The 25186-nt window shown below is 39.1% G+C and overlaps 1 protein-coding gene across 3 annotated transcripts in view; it reads left to right on the top strand.

The window, feature by feature from the left end:
* DNM3 (dynamin 3) overlaps positions 1–25186 on the top strand; it is a 662543-nt gene that overhangs the window by 457968 nt on the left and 179389 nt on the right. For all 3 annotated transcript variants that reach the window (XM_006142350.3, XM_027768010.1, XM_006142351.3), the window contains one exon: positions 15039–15148. In XM_006142350.3, the coding sequence (XP_006142412.1) occupies positions 15039–15148 (110 nt within the window). The remainder of the gene's footprint in view (positions 1–15038; positions 15149–25186) is intronic.

Here is a 25186-nt window from a genome sequence, read left to right as displayed (position 1 = left end):
GAAACCTTCACTAAGAGGTTAAATGCTTAGGCCTATTGCCTTTTTCCTTAATATCGCCTCTTTTTGAGTGTTTCGTTACTGAAATGATAGGGAAGAGAAGGGAAAATTCAGCTTTGATTTTTGTTTGCAGCTCGGTGACAAATGATTGGGGGTAGGGAATTTAAATCACTCATCTACCGAGTTCTGGGAATTGTCAGAGAATTTTATTTGTACAATGCCTTTCTGACCTCCATTTTCTCAGAGAAGTAAGAATTATGCTACATTTGTAAACAAGGTGCTTTTATTCAGTTGAACTCTTACTAACATATGGTATGCTTAGCCAACATAGCACTTTTATTTAACACAAGTACACCCAAAAAGCCATGCATGTCAATTTTTGCATGATTAATATGCACTCCCAGTAAGGATAATTTCAGAGTTTGTGAGGTCTCTGAAATTCACTTTGTAATTTAATGTGCAGCCACAGAAGTCAGAGTTGAAGGATATTTGTCTTTGCATTTTAATAACAAGAACCTGTATCAGATCACACACCCTTTCCAGTAAACAATCAGTATTCCAAACTTGAAAGGTTCTCTTTTGAAAAGAATTGTACTTCTTTATTTTAAAAAAATGAGGAAAATGTGACCATTAAGCATTTGGATTATACTATTTCAAAGTGCTTGTGGCGTGTTTTGTCATGCTAAGTAAATTTTTTCCTTCCCAGTAACTGAAAAGTGATAAAATACAAACTTTAAGTCTCAGTTCTTAACTTACTAGTAGAGAAAATGTAGCCTATACTGTGTACTGCTATTGTAGAGGTTACTTATGATAGTTCATGAACATGCATACCACCAGGAAGTTTTCCTTCTCTTATTCTTATATTTTACCTCATTTTATTTCTTGTAAAGTAACTCAAATGCTAGCCCTGTTATCCACACCTTCAATCTCCAGTTCAAGATTTCTCATGCACATCATTATGTACCTAATATTCTTCCCTACTTAAAAACTCTTTCCTGAGTGAAAAGTCCTAGAAATTCAAAAGTGTATAAACAAATAATCTATATATATATATATATTAATAACTAGTTCATGTAAGTTTTTATTGTCATTATTTATGAAGTATGACCAGATAATGCTATTATTCTACTTTGCTGGCTATCCATTTTTGCTGAGACATAATAATATATGTTGATTAGATATCACAACTGTATTTTCAGGGTTCTTAATTGGCAACTGCGCTAGCTAAGTAGAAAATAATTTATTAAGGGGGATAAATTGCTCAAAGAATCACTGGGAAGGCAAAATTATGGGAGTAGAGTGAGTTTCTAGGAATGATTCCCAAAACTGACTTCCAGGACTGAGGTTGCCAGAGGGCTGCCACCTCCGATGTGGTGGCTGCACGATCAGGAAGCCATCATTGCACTGTAGCCTTGGTATTTATTTAACACAAGTACACCCAAAAAGCCATGCATGTCAATTTTTGCATGATTAATATGCACTCCCAGTAAGGATAATTTCAGAGTTTGTGAGGTCTCTGAAATTCACTTTGTAATTTAATGTGCAGCCACAGAAGTCAGAGTTGAAGGATATTTGTCTTTGCATTTTAATAACAAGAACCTGTATCAGATCACACACCCTTTCCAGTAAACAATCAGTATTCCAAACTTGAAAGGTTCTCTTTTGAAAAGAATTGTACTTCTTTATTTTAAAAAAATGAGGAAAATGTGACCATTAAGCATTTGGATTATACTATTTCAAAGTGCTTGTGGCGTGTTTTGTCATGCTAAGTAAATTTTTTCCTTCCCAGTAACTGAAAAGTGATAAAATACAAACTTTAAGTCTCAGTTCTTAACTTACTAGTAGAGAAAATGTAGCCTATACTGTGTACTGCTATTGTAGAGGTTACTTATGATAGTTCATGAACATGCATACCACCAGGAAGTTTTCCTTCTCTTATTCTTATATTTTACCTCATTTTATTTCTTGTAAAGTAACTCAAATGCTAGCCCTGTTATCCACACCTTCAATCTCCAGTTCAAGATTTCTCATGCACATCATTATGTACCTAATATTCTTCCCTACTTAAAAACTCTTTCCTGAGTGAAAAGTCCTAGAAATTCAAAAGTGTATAAACATATAATCTATATATATATATATATTAATAACTAGTTAATGTAAGTTTTTATTGTCATTATTTATGAAGTATGACCAGATAATGCTATTATTCTACTTTGCTGGCTATCCATTTTTGCTGAGACATAATAATATATGTTGATTAGATATCACAACTGTATTTTCAGGGTTCTTAATTGGCAACTGCGCTAGCTAAGTAGAAAATAATTTATTAAGGGGGATAAATTGCTCAAAGAATCACTGGGAAGGCAAAATTATGGGAGTAGAGTGAGTTTCTAGGAATGATTCCCAAAACTGACTTCCAGGACTGAGGTTGCCAGAGGGCTGCCACCTCCGATGTGGTGGCTGCACGATCAGGAAGCCATCATTGCACTGTAGCCTTGGTATCCAGAGCCCCTCCCTGCCTCTCTCCCATGTGACTCACTTCCCAATCAGACTGGCCTGAGCACATCTGATTGGCTGAAATTGTATATCATCAGCCAATGGAGCCCTGGCTACAAGAGTCAGATTGGGAAGAGAAATAGACTTTGAAATTGATCGTGCATGCATTACAAAAAGGTTGGAAAGCGTTAAAGAGTGTTGAGGTAGCTCCTCCTTAGAATCCACTCCAGTTAATAGCCTTGATACACCTAATCTATTAAGATTAAGTATTAGGGGCCAGTAAGTGACATAGTGATTAAGGCTCTGTACTCCTATGTGGTTGACCACAATTCAAGTCTGGTACCTGGGGCTTGAAACTTTTGCTGGGTACCTGTGTGTGCGCTCAGAACCCTGAAAGGAGAATGGAGGAGAAGGGATTGTGGTGTGGCCATCCCCTCTGGGGTGTGATTTCTCCTTTTTGTCTCTCTATCTCTCAGACAAGCATACACATCCTGTAGCAAAATTCTCTCAAAAAACAAAACCACAGGACCAGTAGTTAGCATCATGGCTATGTCGCTTGACTCCCATGTAGTTGACCGTGATTTGAGTCCTGGACTTGATGGCTTAAAACTCACGCTGGCGCTTGTGCGTGTGTGCCCAAGATCCTGAGAGGAGAACGGAGGAGAAGGGATTGCAGCATGGCCATTCCTACCTGGGGGGTGATTTCTCACTTTCTATCTCTCTGTCTGGTGAGTGCATGCGCCCTATAGCAAAAACCTCTAAACACACACACACACACACACACACAAAGATTCTGTGTCATTCAGCTTCTGGGAAACTCTTTGTATTGGTGGGGCTTACAGAATACAGGATCTTCCTGTAAGGTGATCTGGCAGCCAGCTGGATTTCCCCCAGAAATGTGGGCATACAGGACATTTTCTCTGAGTCTGTTTCGTTTCCCAGACAGCAGTCCACTGTCCTTCCTGGTAGAAACAGGGAAATTCATCCAGCCATGGCACTGTGTGGCAGACCAGGAAGGGAGCTGAAGGACAGTGTTTTAGTACGTACACTTTTATTAAATCCTCTTGTTTTCCCACCCCCTTTGCTGTCCACCCTGCCTGGCATCTCTGGGTCTGAAAACTTCTTTCATCTAAATACCCCAAGGAAAAAAAAATCACTGTTTCTTCCCGAAAGTAGGCATGGGCTGGCATGGGGAGAAGAGGTGACCCTGTATTACTAACTGCTCTGCACATTTCTGTATCCACATTTCTACCTTTCTCAACCCACAACTATGCCCATGTGTGCAGGGTCCCAGGTACCTCTGAGGATAGACCCAAATGGTCTGGGTCCCCCTCCATTCCTTCCTTCATGTTAAGGACTGCTCTTCTGTCTGCCTTTTCTTTATTACAGCTTTTTGAAAAATTTCCTGTCCAGTGTTGTTGTTTCTCTTCTCTCCCTCTCTCTTCTTTTGTTTTTTGAATTACTATCTTTTTTTAATCCTGTTGCTCTTATCACAGTGGATTCAAAAGAGATGTTTTCATGTAATCAATCCACCATGCATAACCAAAAATTCAATAAATGTATTCTTTAGTATGCTTATTGTTATCTATCTTACACATTGTTGATCTTGTTTGCACGAATATCTATGACTATTTCTGTAAATATAAAGATGAAAATAGAGATGAAACATAGATCCGAGAACAAAATCTTCAATGTTCTCATTTCAGATATAAAGTACTTATTTTTCCCCCACAGGGGAGAGGAGAAATGTACATGTTGGTGATGTTAGATGTACCTGAAAATAAAGGGAATATGTGCTAATCGAAAGAAAATGCTGTTGCCTAAGAATGCCATGAGAATGGGGGCTCTGGAGGCCAGATTAGCTTCCTGGAGGAAGGGGAAATCCACTTAGAGATGGTAGGAGCCGAGAGAAGAGCGAATCTCCAGTTAGGATAATGGCAAGCATATCTGGGCCTCGTTCCCCTCCCCAGTGGAGCCATGCCAGTGCACAACTCCATTTCTGAATCTGAGGAAGTACAAAGGGGGCAGTCATGAAGCCACTGGCTGATCACTCATGGGGTTCTCTTAGGCTTACTAGAATAAGCTGTCAAACATGGGTAATTGCTTTAGAGCTGGTGAGAAAATCTTCGAAACCACTGTGTAGGGAGCCATATGATGGCGCAGCAGTGAAAGCAATGTTCCACAGGGCTGACCCAAGGAGGTGGGTAAGGTCCCTGGTTCATGTCCAGAGACCTCCCTGAGTATGCTGGGCACATGCTTGGCCATGATCTGGGGCTGACTGAGCCTGGAGGTGGATCGCAGCATCAAGACTCCACTGGGAGTACTGTTTCTGTCTCTTCCCACCACCTCCCCTGTTTCTCACTGATCGAATGAATGAATAAATAAACAAACATTTTAAAGAAATGTAATGTTTACTAGCAACTTACTGGTCCACAGATGCTGTTTACTACTTAAAATGTAATTCTGATTAAAGCAGGCAATTAGAGTCCAAATAAAAAGATGAGGGTAGTTTATGTTATGAGTTTCATACTTGTACACCACTATGGTTATAATTTCTTAGCAATAAACACCAGATTTTAGTTTTCAACAGCATGTGGAACTGGTATTCTGGTATTCTTAATATTGTCATAGCCTATTTTTTCTTTGCTACTTTGATTATTTCATAAATCAGTCATTGTCTCTGAGTCCCTAACTAGGACTATGATAGCCCATCAGTGGACCATTCATATGTTCACTCAGCAAGTGTTTGCTGAATATCCGCTATGCAACCAAAACTGATAATGAAGCAAAGAGTCCAGGGCTTAAACTCTCAAAGAGTTGACCAGTAGAAAAGTCAAGATGCAGTTACAGAGTAGCAGGAGGAAGATACACAGAGTATTTAGCAATAGATAATAACAAAGGTAATAACAATAAATTTGCTCCTTTCCCTTAGGGGTTGCCTCATAGTTGGAAAGGCAGAGCACACACATACTTAGGTAAAACATTTGGACACTTGGAAATAAGACAGAAGTATGAAGTGACATTATATGAGCCAAGTGCATGTGTGCGGTCCAGGGTCAGACCAGGGTGTGAGGAATCCTGGAAGTAGCAGGAGGGCTTGAGTTCAGTCCCCAGCCATAGTGGGAGCTCCTGATAACTTGAGAACATTACAGACTCGGGTGGACAAGTTTTTGATGGGCATGTGAAAGTGCCCAATCAGGTAGGCAGTGCATTCTAGGAGCAGTTTGAACTGCAAAGTTCCATGAATTGAACCTGTGTTTCTGGGAGATGAGTTTACTTAGTTAGAAGTCACTAGGGTTACATGGAGCTACCTGGTGTAGGAGACCTAAAGGCACAAAACAAAGCATCAGGTTCCAGGTAGAAGGGGTTGGGGGTGGATAAGTGGGGGCATGGGGAGGGCAGAGACCTGGTACTGCAGGAGCACCTGGAGAAGAAGGCAGCAGATGGACCCAATATGGAAGAGGAAATTCAGGCTTGTGCACAGTTTCCATAGGCCATCCAACCACATGCTTTGGGGTGTCTTTCACGCAACATCAGGGCAAAAGGATGAGTCTTAATTGACAGTTTTTGTTTTTGTTTTTCATGCCCTGCTTCAGAGTCGTTCTACTTTTTAATCTATATAAAATATTGAACTTTGGTGTCAGAACTTTTTTCTTTATATATACCTTTTTGTTGGAGGGGGGAGGTTTTTGCTATAGGGCGTGTGCACTCGCCGGAACAAGAGAGAGAGACAGAGAGACAGAAAGCGAGAAATCACCCCCTGGGGGGATAGCAATGCCGTAATCCCTTCTCCTCCATTCGCCTCTCGGGATCTTGGGGTGTGCACACACATACACCCGGTGTGAGTTTAAGCCAACGAGTCTGGGACTCGAACCACAGTCAACTACATGGGAGTCTAGCAACATAGCCATTATACTATCTGCTGGTCCCCATAAGTCTATTAAAAAAATAATGATTCTGTAAGCAGGATGGAGTAAAAAAAGAAGATGGAGAAATATGATGCATAATATGTTTAGAGAAAAAACTCCTAAGTCAAACCTGATATATTAGATCATTAGGAATGTCATGATGTATTTTTCTATGTTTTCCTGTGCAAAAATGCATCATGACTTTCCCAACAAGCCAACAGATGGAGTCAACTTTTGCAAGGCAAGGAGAGGCAGGGCAGCAGATACACGAGGACTTTCCTAGTGGAGGACAGGGTAGACAAAGATAAGAAGATATGACTGGATATGGGCCATGTGGGGAATGAAGTGCACCAACTCTCCTAGGAAGCAGGAGTCCTGTGGTCGGTGCCATAGGCATCGCGAGGAAGTGAAACTTACTATGAAGGGCAGTACAGTGTCGGGGAGAGTACAATAACTATGCATCTTACATAACTCTCATGTCAGTTACCAAAAACATGAAAGTCTAGGGTTAACATATAGAGCCATTACATTTTCCTTGGCCCTTGTCCTGACCCAGAAACCCAAAATAATATCTCCAGTTTCCCTACTTGCAAATATTCTGGCCACAATACAGCAAAGAAAAAAGAAAACTTGGTTAGAAAAAAAAATAGTGACCAATAGTATAATCTTTTGAGCATCAAGCACATTTTAATAACTAAATGCCCCTTAGTACTCCGTGAGTTTCTGAATTCTTCAAAACATTTATGGCCCTTTGACAAGAAATCATTTCAACTTGGCCTCAACTCTGGGCAGCTGTCCTGGCTTTGGACAAATTCTTGGTGGTACAATCCTTCAGTCACTCCTCTTTGGCTGGCATGGTGGTACCACTCTGGTGGTCTATACATGTTGTGTATAGGAATATGCAGTTGTGTCATAGGAATATTCCATTCATTGCCAGAGGGGTGGTGGAGCACTGAGAGAAGACATGACGGTCAGTTTCCCAGTTGGATAAAGACATTGAACCAATTAGGAGCACACAGTATGTCAAGGCAGTAAGGGAGAATATGCAGGGATGATTATTATGTGAATGTGAGGAGAGGTCAAAGCTCAGAATCCTGGTTCTAGTGAACTATTCTCAGCAGCACGGCCTGGCCTCCTCTCGTCTATTGTGGAACCTGTTTCTAATCCAATTATTAGCCTGAGAAATATCATGGTGCTTTAGATTGTGAAAGCAAGTCAGGAGAAGTTATGGCACATATCACCTATTTTAAAGATATTCATAGAACTGTTGACATTCTGGCTTTTTCACATGTTTTTCTTCTTCTTCTAACCTAATCTCTTTTATGTGCTACCATTTTTAAAAACTTTGCATTATTTATACCTCTTAAGAGTAGAATCTCTGCTTGTCACTTTGTGTTTTCTTACTTGTTCTCAAATTGCTGTAGAGCATGTGCACTTCCTGGAGAGACAGACAGTGGGAACATGAGAAAGCACTTCCCACCAGGGGGAATGGCCATGCTGCAGTCCCTGCTCCTCCATTCTCCTCTCGGGATTTTAGGTATGTGCACACACATGCCTGGCATGTTTTCCAAGCTGCTGGGTCCAGTACTTGAACCAAGCAGTTGATCATGTGGGATCCACCTGCCTTAACCATCATGCCACCAGCTGATGTTTTTATATGGTTTTGAACTATATTGGATCATCACAGTGTATTTATATGTTTAAGCCATAAGGTTTGTAGGAATAAAATGAAGTTTATTGGTCTTGATTAATAAAGCTTCATCTAATAAACTGTATGATACTAAACAAAATAATATAAACGCATTTAAAATCCATCTTTAAAGTACGATAAGTTTTCATATCACATCTGCTTAATTGTTAACAAAATGGTACAGGCAGATTCATCATGAAATATTTTTAAATTTGCTATAGCTCATGTGTGCTAAACAGAGAGAGGGAGAGAGCATGAAAAAGTACTCCCTCCCGCTATCCCCCCACCCCCCAGGGGATAGGACACCACAGTCCTTCTCTTCTGTTCTCCTCTAGGATTTGGGGCATGCATACACATGAACCAGTGTGCTTTTCAAGCTGCTGGGTCTAGGACTTGAACTGCACACTCAGCAATGTGAGATTCAGCAGCCTTAACCACCATGCCATTGGCTGACCCCACATTGGGATTGTAGTAGTGATGCATCCTTGCCAATCAAATGTTTGTTAAGCATCTATACATGAGCCAGCGTGTAATAGGGTAGAAATAAACAAAGGGATTATGATATGATCTTTACCCTCAAAGAGCTTCCAATCTACTTGAAGGGAAACCTGGACATACATATGGATCAGTGTCCTAGATAGCCTGTGTTACAAAAACTGTGGAAAATTTGAGAGCTAAAAATAAAGTCTATGACATGTTACAATCAGAATAGGCTTCACGGAGGAGAAGGCATATGGCATACATTTCAAGACCACAAGGACTTGGCTTCTTTCAGGGGAGAATGAATTCTTAGCAAATAGAAGCAAGACAGAAGTAGAAATAGAAAGAACAATGGCAGCCATGATAACCTTTTTAAAGCTTTAGTAACTAAAATCAGTGCCAATCCATTTAGTTTCTTATTTAGTTTTTCCACAAAATTTTTATCTGATTCTCAATTATACATGACGGTTAAGTATCTTAACACTTGGCTTTGGTTATCACTCATCCTCAAATCAACAATATTTACATGCAGTGTAAATGTTTATCCCCAACACTATGGTAGGCATTACAATTTATAGAAATGTAGGATTCATGGTCAGGTCAGCTGGTGGCATGGTGGTTAAGGTGGCTGGATCCTACGTGGCTGACTCTGTTATCTGAGTCCAGACTCAGTGACTTGACAAACATGCTGGGTGAGTATGTGTGTATGTACCCAGTCCTGAGAGAAGAATGAAGGAGCAAGGCTGGCAGCATGGCCATCCCCTGAGGGGTGCTTTCTCACTTTCCTTCTGCTTCTCTATCTCAGCCAAGCACACATGTCCTATAGCAAGCAGGCAGGAAGGGTTGATTGATTCATGGTCTTGTCTTTGAGGATTTTGTTGCCTTAGTAAGAAAAGATATTAATAAATTAAAAATGACTAAAAAGGGACTAGCAGATGGCATAGCAGTTACATTGCTGGACTCCCACATTGTCAACCATGGTTTGAATCTTGGACCCAGCAGCTTAAACTCACACTGGGTGCATGTGCATGTGTACCCAGGATCTGGGAGGAGAATGGAGAAGGAATTGCAGCATGTCTATCCCCCTCCACCCCACCAGGGGTGATTTCTTACTTTCCCTCTCTCTCTCTGGCAAACACTTGTGCCTTAAGGCAAAAACCTCTTAAAAAAATAAAGACCAAATATTTCATTATTTCCAGGCCATTCAAATATTCCCTGAGTTATAAAACCCCCTATGCATAAATCGCCAAGTGTACGAAGACTTCCCAATATTTTCATATATGGGAGCTATTCCTCACATACCCAGTCCTCTGCTCATACCTACTGTAGCTCTGTCCAGCAACTAAATTATATTAATGGTGCTTTGCGAGGCAGAGGCTATCACTTGCCAACCCCAAGTCTGTATTAATGCTTTGTTTTCCTTTCAAGGTCAACAGACATGTATTATAATACCCTATAATTCTTACTTCTTTTCACCTTGTTTCCGCTGCCTTTTGCTCTCATGGCTCAGTTACGTCCACCTCAGACTGCACTTTTCACAATTAGAAGCACCCTCTATTGGTCTCTCCTATTTCTTCTTAACTCTTACCGGTCACTGCAGGAAAAGAACACCAGCTCCCTTATGTTTCCTTTCTCTTTGAACTGTGAGTCTCTGTCTTCCTGATGCCCCAACACAAATATTGCTGGTGATCCCTTGTACCAGGGGAAGGAAAGTAATGTGTTTAAATGTGAAGAAGAAGAAGAAGAAAAAAAAAGAATGATGTCACATCAGTGATGTCAGCCGCTAGAGCTTCTGAAAAAAAATGTCAAAGTTTTCTTCCGAATTTCCATTTAAAAAGGATCTTGCTCTAGAACATCACAAGTACCTCCTCCAAAATGTATTAAAGATAAAATGTTTAAAATGTCACATTTTAGGGAACCAGCAGTTAGCGTAATGGCTATGTCGCTGGACTCCCATGTAGTTGACTGCGGTTCGCGTCCCGGACCCGGTGGCTTAAAACTCATGCTGGGCACGTGTGTGTGCATGCCCAAGATCCCGAGAGGAGAATGGAGGAGAAGGGATTGCGGCGTGACCATCCCCCCTGGGGGGTGATTTCTCGCTTTCTGTCTCTATGTCTCTCTCTGTCTGTCTGGAGAGCGCAAGCGCCCTATAGCAAAAAACCTCTCAAAAAAAAAAAAAGTCACATTTTAGTTCTTGTTTACTGCAAGACAGAGTCTCTACTTTGTTTTTCCTTGTGGGTGTAGTCACCTTGAACAATGGCATTGACTAAACATTCTGAGTTCCAATGAACCACCTTCATACATATTTCTGAATGTAACGCATTTATAAAATGAGGACACCTCCTGTAAGAAGTAGTTTAAAGTGAATAGAATAAGCAATGCCTGTCATATGAATTGAAAGAAGAGAGAAGGGGAGGTGACAGGAGCAGTTGTAAGTTTGGGAAAACATTCTGTATAGAAATAGAATTTGAGCTAGACTCTGGATAATAAACATTGTCCTGTTAGGAAAGAGTTGAAAGAGTATCTAAAGTTGGGAAAAAACTGTTGACAAAGATGTATTTGGTTGAAAAAGAGATTTTACTTGAAGGAGAAAAGAAGGTATTGATAAATCAAATTGGGCCAATTTGTAGATTTTTTAAAGGTCACATTAAGGAGTTTAGTGGGTTGTCTCCTATAAGTAGTGAAAAGCTATTGAAAAAAAATTTTTTTAAGGTATTTGCCATACAACACATGTGCTCCCAGAGAGAGAGAGAGAGAGAGAGAGAGAGAGGGAAAGAATCAAATCACCCCCTCAGGGGTTGGCCACGCCATAATCCCTTCTCCTCCAGAGATTTTGGGCACACACACATGCCCAATGTGACTTTCAAGCCACCAGTCCAGACTTAACTGTGATAGGCCATGTGGAAATCCAGCATCTTTTTTTTTTTTAAAATGAATTATTTATTTATTTATTTCCATTTGTTACTGTTATTTTTTTCCCTTTATTTGATGAGAGAGAGAGAGAGAGAGAGAGAGAAAGGGAAAGTGAGAAAGCAAGCCACCAGGTCCAGGACTTGAACCATGGTTGTCCATGTGGGAATCCAGCGCCCTTACCCACCACACCACCTACTGGCCCCAGAAATCCAGCATCTTAACCACCATGACACCTGCTGTCCCTACTACTGAAAATTTTGAAGGACTGAAATAAATTCGATGGAGTCATTTTTAAATATTTCCCTCACTCAGTGACTTTAGAGAAATTGAAAGGCAATGAGACTAGATGGGAGCCCATTTACAACCACATGCTTGCGAGATGCCAGAGGCCTGGAATAATATACCATGGGAACATCGGACAAATGACAGATGCTATCAATGCGACATGCCCTTGATACAATAAAGAGGGTGAGGAAAGACACTATGTCAAAAGTTTTCAGATTGGGTGACTAGAAGAATGAGAGAGTCACCTGGTAGTGCAACAGAGAGAACAGAAAGGAACACTGGTTGGGTGGGCGGAGGGAAAGTTATGCACACAGGATTCTATGCCATCAACGGATATTTAATCTCAGAGCCACATATGCCATTAAAATTTATTATTTAATTTCATTTGTTATTATTTTAAAAATTTAACCAGAGAGAGACAGAGAGAGAGAAAGTGAAAATGAGAAAGCAAGTGCCAGGTCCAGGACTCGAACCACAGTCAGCCATGTTGGAGTCTAGTACCTTAACCACCATGTCATCTGCCGGCCCCCACATATGCCATTTAAAACTGTCTGGAAAATACATTTAAACCAATCAAAATAAACAGGTGATATTATGTTTAATAATGCTTTAGTTACCTTACCATAGTCAAAATATTACTGTTTTAGCATACGATCAATATAAAAAGTACTAATTAGTAGTTCACATTATTTTTTTTTTCATGCTAAGGTTTTGGAAATCTGGTGTATATTTTACATTTATAGCACGTTTCAGTTTATCTACATTTCAAATGCTAGTGGCTATTATACTAGACAGTTTACCAGAACTAACCAAGATTATTTAGCAAACTTTTTAATTAGGCTGGTGCTGAGATGTACTATCGGCTAGAAATTATAATTCTGTATACCCTTTCTCCTTCTCTCTTCCTTGTGTTTGTTTTAGCTATTTCAGAGTCAAGATAATCTTTGAGCAGCACACGATTCTTTCCCCAAAGTACCAAGAATTTTAGAAATACCCATGATTTACTGCATCACTGCTTAGAGCTGTTGCTCTCGCATTTAATTCTGTTTGACTTACAACTTTAATTAAACAAGTCAGTCTGAAAACGTTTTCTTCTTTGTCAATTTTAAAACTGTTGATTATGAAATAATTTAGCAATGTGTCCTCAAAAAGCTTGGATAAATGACATTTAAGGCTTTGGAAACGAAGACTGCATTTTTCATGTTCCTCTGTCTGCATGTGTGTGTGTTTCTCCAGTGCTTAATATCTGACGTAAACTCCCTGGATTTTCAGACTTCACTATATGCTGAAGAACAAAAGGGAGCCCCTTTCTATAGAAAACAAGCCAAGGACATTGTGTTCCATCTTTACAATGAAATGCAGATTTCCCATTAAAAGACAAATCCATCATTTCAAAAAGTTGAATAGGATGGCGCATTAAAAAAATCCAGCTGCTTAAATTTAGGGCATTGAAAAACATCCAATAAAAAAATGTTCCCCGGGTCTCAAGCATTTTCATTTGATTATGTATTGGATAGATTTTCATTCAGTCTAGAATCTTGCCTCTTAGTATTCCATCCTAAAACAGTTTGACAAGTGTTTTAAGCAAGTTTTTGGAATCTTCTTACAGTGCTTTTTTCTCTCGTGTTCATTCCTAGGCTTCTCCCAGTTTCGTTTATGTCTTGTTTTTGTTGTTGTTGTTTGTTTGTTTTTTCTTTTTCTTTGAAGGCATTGTCTGCCAGAAGAGCCCTTCTGTTCCTCTACCACCCTCCTTCGACTTAGTCATCTGCTCCACTCTGCCTGACTTTGTGGCCAAGTGGAGTGCCACCCTCCCTCTAAACTAACGGGCTCTGCCCAAATTTTCCCTAACTGATTCAGGGGTGAGAAGTGGCAAGGCCAGCGGTACTCCTTGCCATGCAGTGTGACACTCTTAAGCTGAGTAGGGCACAGAAGAGACCCACTCCGCGCTTCTTCACCTAGCCACACATTCTCAAGGAAGTTGTCTACACGCTATAGGAGCCAAAAGGTTTATGTCAAAGATATTTATATGGTGCATATATCCCGTGGACATTAATGATCCTTTATTAAAAGTTACATCCGAGCCTTCATATATTCCTTCTTTGGAGTCTAGTCCTGATGTTTTGCAGGACTCACATTAAAATATAGCCTAAGACCAGTCTAAGGATGATTGCTGAACAAAGGCTGTGCTAACATGCCCCTGGTAAGATGTATGAACTAGGGGGCCGGCAGGTGGCAAGTTGGACTCCCACATGGCCGACTGTGGTTCTAGTCTTGGACCTGGTGGCTTTCTTTCTCACTTTCCCTCTCTCTCTCACTCTCACTCTGTCCCTCTCTGGTCAAATTAAAATAAATAAATAAATAAAGTTAAATAAAATAATTCTTTAAGAAAATGTATGAACTAGTCTTCTCAAGCTGAGTATTTGGCTCTTTCCCGTTGAATTGGTTGTTAGGCATTTATGTATATGGTGCTATTGCTCCTGAGCCAGTCCTTAAAAGCAAGTGTTTCCAGTAACTCTGGCATCTAACATGTTTTATTAAAAGCAGTGTGGTCCCATTTGCAGCAGTCTCCTCCCCAGTGTCCGTATTCTTTGAAAAGAATTATCAATTTCAAAAGAGAATTTGTTCTAGTCATTAGTGGTTCTCTTCTAATGGGTTCATTGTCTCCCCAAAGAGCTCAACAACTTTACAGAATAATTTCTCTCACTGAACCCATACTTTATTCTAGACCCAAATGAGAGAAATCTTTTCTGTGCTTTATCAGTTATTGGGGGGGGGGGTTGTTTCACACTGGGGTCCTCGTGCTTCCTCTCCTGGCCAATTCTGGCTATCAAAACTGCTTAGGCTGCAAATAAAACACGAAATGAAATCCATCTGGCATTTCTCATTGAATTAGGACCAGAACATTTTTGTTAAATATTAACAGATGACTAAATTCTTAATATCAAACTAACATTTAAAAACATCTAGGAGGACCCACGCGAGGGGGAAAGGATAGAGGACCATGTGTTTTCTCGACCTTGGCACCCTTCTGTCCACTTTCTCCACCACCTCACTTTTTTTTTTTTTTTAAATCTACCTGCATATTGAAAATCACTGGAGTCTCCTCTCTCAGATAACTTCTATTCCTTGGTAGCTGATATCAAAATAGTGTTTAATGGTATCAAGATACTGTAATCAAGTGTTAGCCAACTCAGGGGAAGTGTGGCCCTTGGTATGCTTCAAGATGGTTTATTGAAGTCTGTTTTCTCTCCCTCCTCTCTCTCTGATAGGAAAAAGAAAAGAAGTACATGCTTCCCTTGGACAACCTGAAAGTTCGGGATGTGGAAAAGAGCTTTATGTCTAGCAAGCACATCTTTGCACTCTTTAATACAGAGCAAAGGTAAGAAAATGAAGCAGTTTCTGTCTTCAGATTTTTTTTTCCTTGAAGTTCTGTAGGATCCAGTGATCATATTTGCAGATAATTCCTTTGGTCACACCTTGAAATTTGTTGGCTCTTTAGCTTTTCTTTCATTCATTTTACCTTCTTTTCCTTTTTCTGGAGAGGTTTTTGCTATAGGGAGCATGCGCTTGCCAGAAAGACAGACAGAAAGTGGGAAATCATCCCCCGGGGGATGGCCACACCGCAATCCCTTCTCCTCCATTCTCCTCTTGGGATCTTGGGCGCGCACACACACGCACACACCTAGCAAGAGTTTAAGCCACCAGGTCCAGGACTAGAACTGTGGTTGACTAAATGGGAGTCCAGTGACATAGCCATTACGCTGACTGCTGGTCCCTCATTTTACATTTTTAACATCTACCAGGGATTATATCTTCAAGAGATTAAAATTTAGAATAAGAAAGATTATCAAGTATAGTATTCTTTTATTTCCTACTTTTCCAAAAGGCCCCCAAATCATATTCATCTGTACATAAAGCTACATTTTACTACTTTAAAGTCTTCCTTGTCCTAATTTATTATTTACATACTAAGTTACTTTTTATAATTTTTAGTGATATTCATCTGACTTGAACAGATATCTCTAGCAATCTTCTTAAGATCTATAACTTATGACTAAATTTACTGAATAGAATTACTCAACTATCATGAACAAATATATAGCACCTTACAGTTTTTCAAAGCGCTGTCCACATTCACTGTCTTTGTTTTTTATAGCAGTTTCCCAAGAGGTTAAAAAGAGAGTGGTGTGTTGCCATCTTATAAATTAGGACATGTAGGCTCAGAGAGGTTAACTTGCTTTCTTCAGATCAGGAAACTAGCACACAAGGGAGCTGGGACTTGAATCAGTTTGGGTTTAAGTTCATTGCTCCTTCCACTCATATTTCTCGTGCCTATTTTCTTTCTTTCTTTTACTTTTTTTTAACTGTTGCTCATGTACAATATAACGATTTTATTTTATGCTAATCACTAGAGGATACCATAGTTATTCATTGAAACTAAGCAGTAAAATCAAATAAGCGCTTAGAGAAGGAATGAAGGGCAAGAGATTCAAAAAGGCTGCAACTAGTTAAAGATAATAAAGGAGCCCCCCCCCCTCAAATGGACAAGTTATAGGAAAAAGTTCATTCATTTGTGTGAGTCAGTTAAGAGAGTGAGTCACTAGGTGGCAGGGTCTAATTTTAACCCACTTTTCCAGGCTGCCTTTTATCTTTATTTAGCAATGAATGAAGTTACTTGATTAGGTTCAATGACTGGCCCAGGGTCAATCGCACAGTAAATCAACCTAGCAAAAGAAGACAACTTCTCAGTACATTCCCAGTCAGTTGCTCAGAGTGACTCATGGGATAAAAATACTTAGAAAAGCCACAAGAGCAAGTCCCTTAAAGAATCAAGGGGAGGGACCAGCAGTTAGTGTAATGGCTATGTCACTGAACTCCCATGTAGTCAACCGCAGTTTTGAGTCCTGGACCCAGTGGCTTAAACTCACGCCGGGCGCGTGTGTCTGCGTGCCTAAGATCCTGAGAGGAGAATGGAGGAGAAGGGATTGTGGTGTGGCCATCCCCCCTGGGGGGATGATTTCTCGCTTTCTGTCGCTCTGTCTCTCTCTGTCTTTCTGACAAGCGTACGCACCCTGTAGCAAAAATCTCTCCAAAAAAAGAAAAAAGAATCAATGGTAAATAAAATCAAACATAACACTTAATAATTACTGAAATGGGATTTTTTTAAAGACATAGTATTATTTGCAAGGAGCTGGGGTGAGAGAATGAGGAGAGGAACTGAAAATGATAAAGAACAAAAAGATTTTTCAGAGAAAAGTCGTGGCTCTGTCATAGCAGAGACAAGGTCAGTACTATTGACAGGCTTTCATTAGGTGGCTGAGAATCAGGACGTCGTAAGGTAGTTGTCAGAGGTATGAGCGTCCTCCTTGTCTGGGCTAGACTGGGACAGGTTAACACCAAACAGGAAGTCAAACTAAATCAAATGCTCTGCCAACTTGGAATGTCCAGTTTATAAAAGGGCTGGATGGGGCCAGCAGATTGCATGGAGGTTAAGGTGCTGGATCCCACATGGCTGACTGCTCATTTAAGTCCCAAGTCTGACAGTTTTAAAGACACACCAAGCACATGTGAGTGCATGCAGAAGATCTGGAGAGGAGAATGGAGAAGGAATTGTGGGGTAGCCATCCTCCTTGAGGGGGTGATTTCTCACTTTCCCTTTCTTGCCCTCTCTCTCTCTTTCTCTCTGTCTGTCTGTCTCTTTCTGGGTAGTGCCATATAGCAAAAAAAAAAAAAATTTAAAGCTGGGGGTTGGGAGTATGTTGGCTTGGTGTAAAGTAAAAATAAGACAATGAAAGGGCATCAAAATGAGTCACCAAAACAAGAAAACTGTGGACTTGGAAAACCATCGCAGTATCGTATTCTTTAGCCACTTCTCAGAAATCTCTGTGACCTTGTCCATGTCCCCTCAAGATACTTTTGCCATTGTCTTTTCCTCTGGAATCTTGATTCCTGTGAAGTATTTCTCTGCCGGCTAAGACCTTCAGTACAAAGTGGAATATAAGCAGGCATTCTTGACTTGTTTGTGATCTCTCTCTCTCTCTTTTTTTTTTTTTTTTTGGGGGGGGGGGGTGGTTTTTCTTTAGGGCGGGGGCCCTCCCTAGGCAGAGAGAGACAGAGAGACAGAAAGCGAGAAATCACCCCCAGGGAGGATGGCCATGACACAATCCCTTCTCCTCCTTTCTCCTCTCAGGGTCTTGGGCACACACGCATTGTGCGCCCAGCATGAGTTTAAGCCACCGGGTCAAAGCCTGGAGCCACGGTTGACCACATGGGAATCCAGTGACATAGCCATTACGCTGCTAGTCCCACTTGTTTGTGATCTTTAAAGAGAGTTACCTTAAAATGTTTACAGGTAAGTGCTATTTGATAGAGACCTGCTATTAGGTGAAAATGATCTCTCTATTCCTAGTTACTAAAGTTTGTTTTCATTTCCAAATCACAGATAAGTATTGAGTAATTTTATCAAGCCTCCATCTCAATAAATTTTTTTTCTTCTTTAATATATTCATGTGCTGAAATATATTGATTGACCTTCTCATATTAAACTGTCTTTGATCTCCTGGGATTAATCCAAGTTAGGTCATGCTGTACTTTTACTTAAGCCTTTATATTTATGTTCTTAAGTAAGATTGACTCATATTTTTTTTCTATAATATCTCTGCCTGGTTTTAATATCAAAGTTCTGTTAGCTTCATAAATTGAGCAGAGGTAGGAATAAGTCTTTCTTGTTTGGAGCACTTTATATAAGATAGAATTAACTGTTTATTGACTGGTGTAAATCACATCTGAAACTGTCTGGTCCTAGAAGGTATTTTTTTTAAAGAGTAATTATTTATCATTGTTATTATTATTTTAGTTTGCTATCGGGCATGTGCACTCTCCAGAGAGAAAGAGGGAAAGTCACAAAGCAAGTTACCAGGTCTGGGACTTGAACCAATATCGACCATGTGGGAGTCCAGCACCTTAACCACCACACCATCTGCTAGCCCCTAGTAGGTATTTTTTAATAAGTAGACTTTTAACTGGTGATTTAATGCATTTCATGATTATGGGTTTGTACAGGTTTTCTATTTTTTTCCCCATGGATCAGTTTGTTTGAATTCTATTTTTTCCAGGAAATTGTCCATTATGTTTATTTTTAATTATGTTAGCATCAAGTATCTCCTAATATTCTAGGTTTGTTATTGCCAGAAGCCATGTACACTTGCCTTAGGAAGGGATAGAAAGGGAGAGAAACACCTCTAGTGGAGCTTAGCCACATCACAATCCCCATTTCTCCACTTTTTAATACTGTCAGTATTTTTTTGACACACATGTCCAATGTATTTTTCAAGCCATCAGTTCCAGGATTTGAACTATGGTTGGCCATGTGGTATATTGTTCCCTATGCATAGTGTTTAATCATTGCTCTACAGGATCAACCTAATGTTCTGCTATTAACATTTTCTGCTATATCTGAAATTTAACCTCATTTTTTTTTCTAATGTTAAGCCATTTCTCTTTTTTTTCCCCTATGATCATTCTTGCCAGAGCTTTGTCTATTTTCAAAGAACCAGCTTTTTTTTTTTTTTTTTTTTTTCTAATCATCCTCTATTGAGTTTTTTTTCTTTTTTCTGTCTGAGTAATTGCTGTTCTCACAGAGCTGGAGAGGGGCACTATGGTAAAATACAACACTCTGAGAGGCTAACCCGCATAAGATGGTTCTGGGTTCACGTCTAGAGATCTCCCTGAGAATACCGGCACACACATGCCCATGAATCAGGGCTGGCTGAGGCTAGGGGTGGATCGCACTGTGGAGACCCTGTCAGGGTGCTGTCTTTCTGTCTCTTTCTCTGTGTTTCGCTCACTCATGGAAGAAAGAAAGAACATTTTTAGCCCCTTCATTATTTTCTTCCTTTGCGTTTACTTTGTTGATTTTTTTTTTTTGCTAACTTCTTCATTTTGATGTTTTGCTCATCAATTTTTATCTTTTATTTTTCTTTCACATGCAAATAAATTTATAGTTAATCCTCTAGATAGCTTTTGGCTGTTTACTACAAATTTTAAGGTATAATATTTTTGTTAACATTTACTTCTGTGTCCTAATCATTATGTTTTTTTCCTTTGAGCTTTTAGCAGTGTATTTTTGCTTTCATAGTACATGGAATTTATTATTTTTGTTTTCTGACTTAATTGTATTGTGGCCAGAGAATATGGTCTAGTACATGGGTGATATTTGATAAATATTCCATGTATGCCTGAGAAGATTGTACACTTACTAATTTGAGAATGCAAGTTCCAAAAGAGTCGATTGAATTGTATCATGCTGATTAATTGTATTATCCAAGTTCTATAGTTACTGACTTTTTCTCATCTTTTGTCCAGTTTTTAAAAAAATTTTTTTACTTAGTTTTAAATTTTAGTTTTTATTAAGTTTATTTAATGAATGAGGGAGAGAGACACATACAACACCCAATAGTCTTGGTAACATGGGCCAACTCCAGCCTGAGGTGGCCCCCAATTTGGGCGTATGTATATGATTCAGGGAGTTTTCTGAATGTAAGTCCCGAGACTTCCAGTGTGTGACAGCCTTGCAGAACATCCTGTTTTCCCACCGTGCCACCATATTGAATAGTTCAAACATTCAACAAGTATCTATGCCATATAGTGTTCTGTGCTTAACGATATCTGCAAATAAAATAGACAAAAGATTAAACATTTTTTATTATATTTAGAGAGGGACATTGGCAAGGAGAAGGACAATAAGTTATAAAGAATCTTACTTTATCAGAGAGGTGTTGAAAAATCTCCCTTTATGATTGTGAGCTTCCATATTCTAGTCTGACAATTTTTGCATTATGAATTTTGAAGACAATCTAAGTTTTTTGGTTCACACAAATTTAGAATTATTGTATCTTCCTGGTGATATATTTTTTTTAATTTATGACAATCTTCTTTATTACTAATAATCTTCTTTGCCTTAAAGTTTATATTTTTTATGTTACCACAACCACACTTCCTTTTGTTCATTTAATATTTGCTCAGTATACCCTTTTACATTCTGTCATCAATCTTTATTTTTATTGTGTTTCTCTTATAATACCATATTGCTACATTTATCTTAATTTAATATGAGATCTTTTGTTTTTAATGAGTTTAGTCCACTTACATTTTTGTTTTATTATTACTGATTTATTTTAATTTAATTTGAATATTGTATTTTAGTCTTTCTCTTGTCATTTTTTTCTCATTTTTCTTTTTCTTCTTTTTCTTTTCTTCTTCCTTTTCTTTTTTTTTTTTTTTAGAGGTTTTTGCCGTAGGGCGTGTGCTCTTGCCAGAGAGACTTAGAGATAGAAAGAGAGAGACAGAAAGCAAGAAATCACCCCCAAGGAGGGATGGCCATGCCTCAATCCCTTCTCCTCCATTCTCCTCTCAGGATCTTGGGCATGCACGCACACGCGCCCCGCGTGTTTAAGCCTCCAGGTCCAGGACTCGAACTGTGGTCCACTACATGGAAGTCCAGCGACATAGCCATTACCCTAACTGCTGGTCCCTCCGTCCTTTTCTTTTTAACATTATAGGGCACATACGCTCACTGGAGAGACAGAGATCTGGGGGAGAATGACTTTGCCCTGTAATACCTTCTCCTCCAATCTCCTCTAGGGATTTTGAGCACACACACATTACATATACCCAGCATGATTTTCAAGCCACTGAGTCCAGGACATTTTAGAACTGCAGCCATTTGGGATCCAGCTTCCTTAATCACCAAGCCAACTGACTGGCCCAGTCCTGCCTTTTCTGTACTTGTTTTACCCCAACCTCCTTTTCTCTGCCTTCTTTTAAAAATCAGCTTGTTTTCCCCCTGGTTTAGAAGTTATATACATTATTTTAATTTTTTTAGACCTCCTTTTAATATTTTGACATTCATACTTGACAAATTTAGAAGTTAATCTGTCTACTTTTTAGAAGATATTTTACCTACAATCACTGCGTATCATTCCAGCATACCAAATGAATTTTCCCATCATGAATACACTGTATATTGATTCAGTCAAAGATATTACCATACACATTATCATCAACAGGTAATTTCCCACTTTTGTGACCCTAAAATGCTCTGCTTCTTTCTTTTCCTTGATTCCCCTCTCTTACCTCCCCCCACTTCCCACCCTCCTCGCTCACAGTCTCTATTATCACCATTCCTCTCCACGCTTTTATGCCTTCCAATCTTTCAGTTTCTACTTCTTTTCTAAAATTACCTTAAAACATGTTAACTCCAATAACCTCTTCCTGATTCCCATATTATAACTGTCCTTTTTATCTTTTCTTAAAATTTTTTTTATTAAATTTTGTTTTAGTTTTTATTAAGTTTCTTTTTTTCTTTCTTTCTTCCATAAATGAGAGAGACAGAGACAGCACCCACCAGAGTTTTTTTTTTTTTTCTTTTAGAGATTTTTGCTGTAGGGCGCATGCGCTCACCAGGAAGACAGAGAGAGAGACAGAGAGACAGAAAGTGAGAAATCACCCCCCAGGGGGGATTGCCATGCCGCAATCCGTTCTCCTCCTTTCTCCTTTCGGGCTCTTGAGCACGCACGCACACGCGCCCAGCGTGGGTTTAAGCCACCAGGTCCAGGATTTGAACTGTGGTTGACTACATGGGAGTCCAGCGACATAGCCATTACACTAACTGCTGGTCCCACCCACCAGAGTTTTGATGCTGTGGGCCTACACCCTAACCTCAGCCAGCCTTGGATCTGGGCGTGTCCATGCCTGGAGTACCTAGGGCAGTCTCTGAATGCAAATCCAGATTCTTCCAATGTGTGCCAGCCTTCTGAAGTATGAAGTTTTACCACCCGATTTCCAGTGTTTACATTTTATCTTTACCTACCATAATCAATATTATCGTGAGCTCATACAGGCAATGATTGTTTCGATTTGCTGACAAATGACCAATTTCCTCGCTCACCTTTTTTCTTGAATCCCATGTTTAATTTTGGTTCTTTTTCTTTCACACTAAAGATATCCTTTAGAAATCTTTTCAGTGGTTGCTAGTTGGTTGTAACTCTCAGCATGGTGTTGGCTCTCCTGAATATGTTTTTATTTTGCCCTCCTTTCCAAATAGTATTTTAACTGTATGTTAATTCTTTCATTATGCTGAAGTTGTTATTCCTCTATACTCTGGCTTTATCTCTGCCTTTGAGAAGTCAGCTTTCATTCTAATTGCTTCTTTTAGTAGGTGATGTGTCTTTTCTCACTGGCTTAAGATCTCTTTTTTCTTTGTATTCTGAAGTGTCAGTATATCTTTATATATATATATATATATTACTTGGGATTCATTGTGATTAAAGATTGTCCTAAATTCCAAAAACATACATAATCTTTTACTTTCTTCTATCTTTTTTTTGTTTCTCTCTGTGAAATTTCTATTAGACACACAGTAAGTCATTTTATAGCGTCCCCTACCTTTAAACCTCATTTATAGATGGTCATATATTTTTTTAAAAATGACCCACAATGGGGCACACATATATATGTTTTAGTACATCTTCCAGCTTACTGTGCCCTCTTCATCTGGCCAGGGTGAATGTGCTCGCCAGTTTTCTTGGCTTGTGAGCAGATTTGTTTCAGTCTATTCCTTTTCTAGGGAAGAGATCTTGGAAGGATCCTGTCACACAAATCCCAAAATCTTGTTTTCTGTCCATTTGTAAATGTGAAAATCCAAGCCTTCAGTTACTAAAACCATTGCCGCCCAGTGTTAAAGGAGCAAAAGATGTATTTCCTTTTTTTTTTTAAAGCAATTACTTTTATTTGGGGTAGTGCTTAGGCACTTATTTTTATGTTTATCAATTCTAGATGTCTTATAGGAAAGACTTTACTTTTTCTATTCTGCCATTTCAGTTGAAATAAAGTGGCCTTTAGATTGTAGAAAGATAAAACTATGTCCTTGACTTCTGCAAGGAGGAAAGATTGTAATAGTGAACCCAAGAGGCCAGCCCGGGAATATTTTAATAATCCAAGTAAAGAGAAGCAATACCATTTCCCATTCTTTCATTTATTCTCTCACTAAATATTTATTCTATCATCCATTCCAAAGTATCCATGAAGCATTTCTCCATCATCAGTCTCGCATGTCCACGTTGACATTTGTAATTACCAATGCATGTCATATAGACATTTTTCACTGATTTTAAAACATAAATTTAAGTCAATGAAGACATTAAAAAGTAAGAACGTAGAATCTAGTTGGGAGATTCTTGTACACAAAACAAATGGGATATAGTATTTGAGGTGACATTCCACCAGATCACATTCTGGTATATTCCATTCCTGTACTGAGTACTGGAAAAGCAGAGAAGAGCATAAAATTTCGCCAGAAGCACTAGTGTCGGCATCATGTAAGATGATACTCATTGGGTTCATGGCAGGGATTGATGAAGAGGAAATAGGAAGGACTATATCAAAGGAGGAAAAGTTTTAGCCAAAGCAAATATTAATAGAAAGTCTTGCTTAACTCATGGCCAGCCTTTTCTGGATGATCAATTCACAGGCACAGTAAGCCCTAGTGACTAAAATTAAAACATCTCTTTTTTTGTTTCCATAGGGTTTATTGAATTGGACTTACCCATGTAAGTCTATGTATTTTTTTTTTTGAAGAGAAATGCTTTATATGTTACTTAATAGAATTTTTGTTAAACAGTTTCTTAAATATATATGCATGCTGAATTACCATGGTTGAATCACAGGACGAATCATTAACTTTCACGGTAAAGGACTGACAAGCTCTTAACAGGTATCTAGAGACAAAGTCTCGTCTTAGTGCTCTTTTTTAAAATTTCTTTTTTTTTTCTTTCTCTTTTATTTTTCCTACCTTTCTTCCATCCTTCCTTCCTTTTTCTTCTTTATTCTCTCTCTTCTTTTTCCTATGGTTTAAATCTCTTGGATTTCTTACAGATTCTTGCCCACCTGTCATCTTGGGCTCCCAGATTTCTTATGTGCAGTTCTTAGTCTCAGATTTGTGTTCACTACACGGTGATCTCTGCTGTTACCGACAACTCATATCCTTCAGTGCACATTATCTGAGTACATATTTGAGCTGTATTATCCTATACTGACATCAGGTTTTTAATGGTTTTTATTTACTCTTACACTGGTTCCCTGGTCTAATAATGTCAACATTTGCATATCTCTTTGGCCCACATGTTTTTTTTTTAATTTATTCATTTTCTATATTAATTCACTATACACCATCACAACACACAAATGAATTTTCCATCCAAAATACACTGTGCATTGGCTCAATCAAGCACATCAACATACATGTTCTCAGCAAATAATTTTCCAAGTCTTATGTCCTACATACCTTGCCCTTTGTCTTGCCATCCTTGACTCCCCATCCCCCACCCTCTGCTATGTCCCATCCTCCTCCCCCATTGTC

This window comes from Tupaia chinensis, unplaced genomic scaffold (assembly GCF_000334495.1).
Source record: "Tupaia chinensis unplaced genomic scaffold, TupChi_1.0 Scaffold000074_1, whole genome shotgun sequence".
In the NCBI taxonomy this organism is placed as follows: domain Eukaryota; kingdom Metazoa; phylum Chordata; class Mammalia; order Scandentia; family Tupaiidae; genus Tupaia; species Tupaia belangeri.
This window is presented reverse-complemented; position numbering and strand designations above follow the sequence as displayed.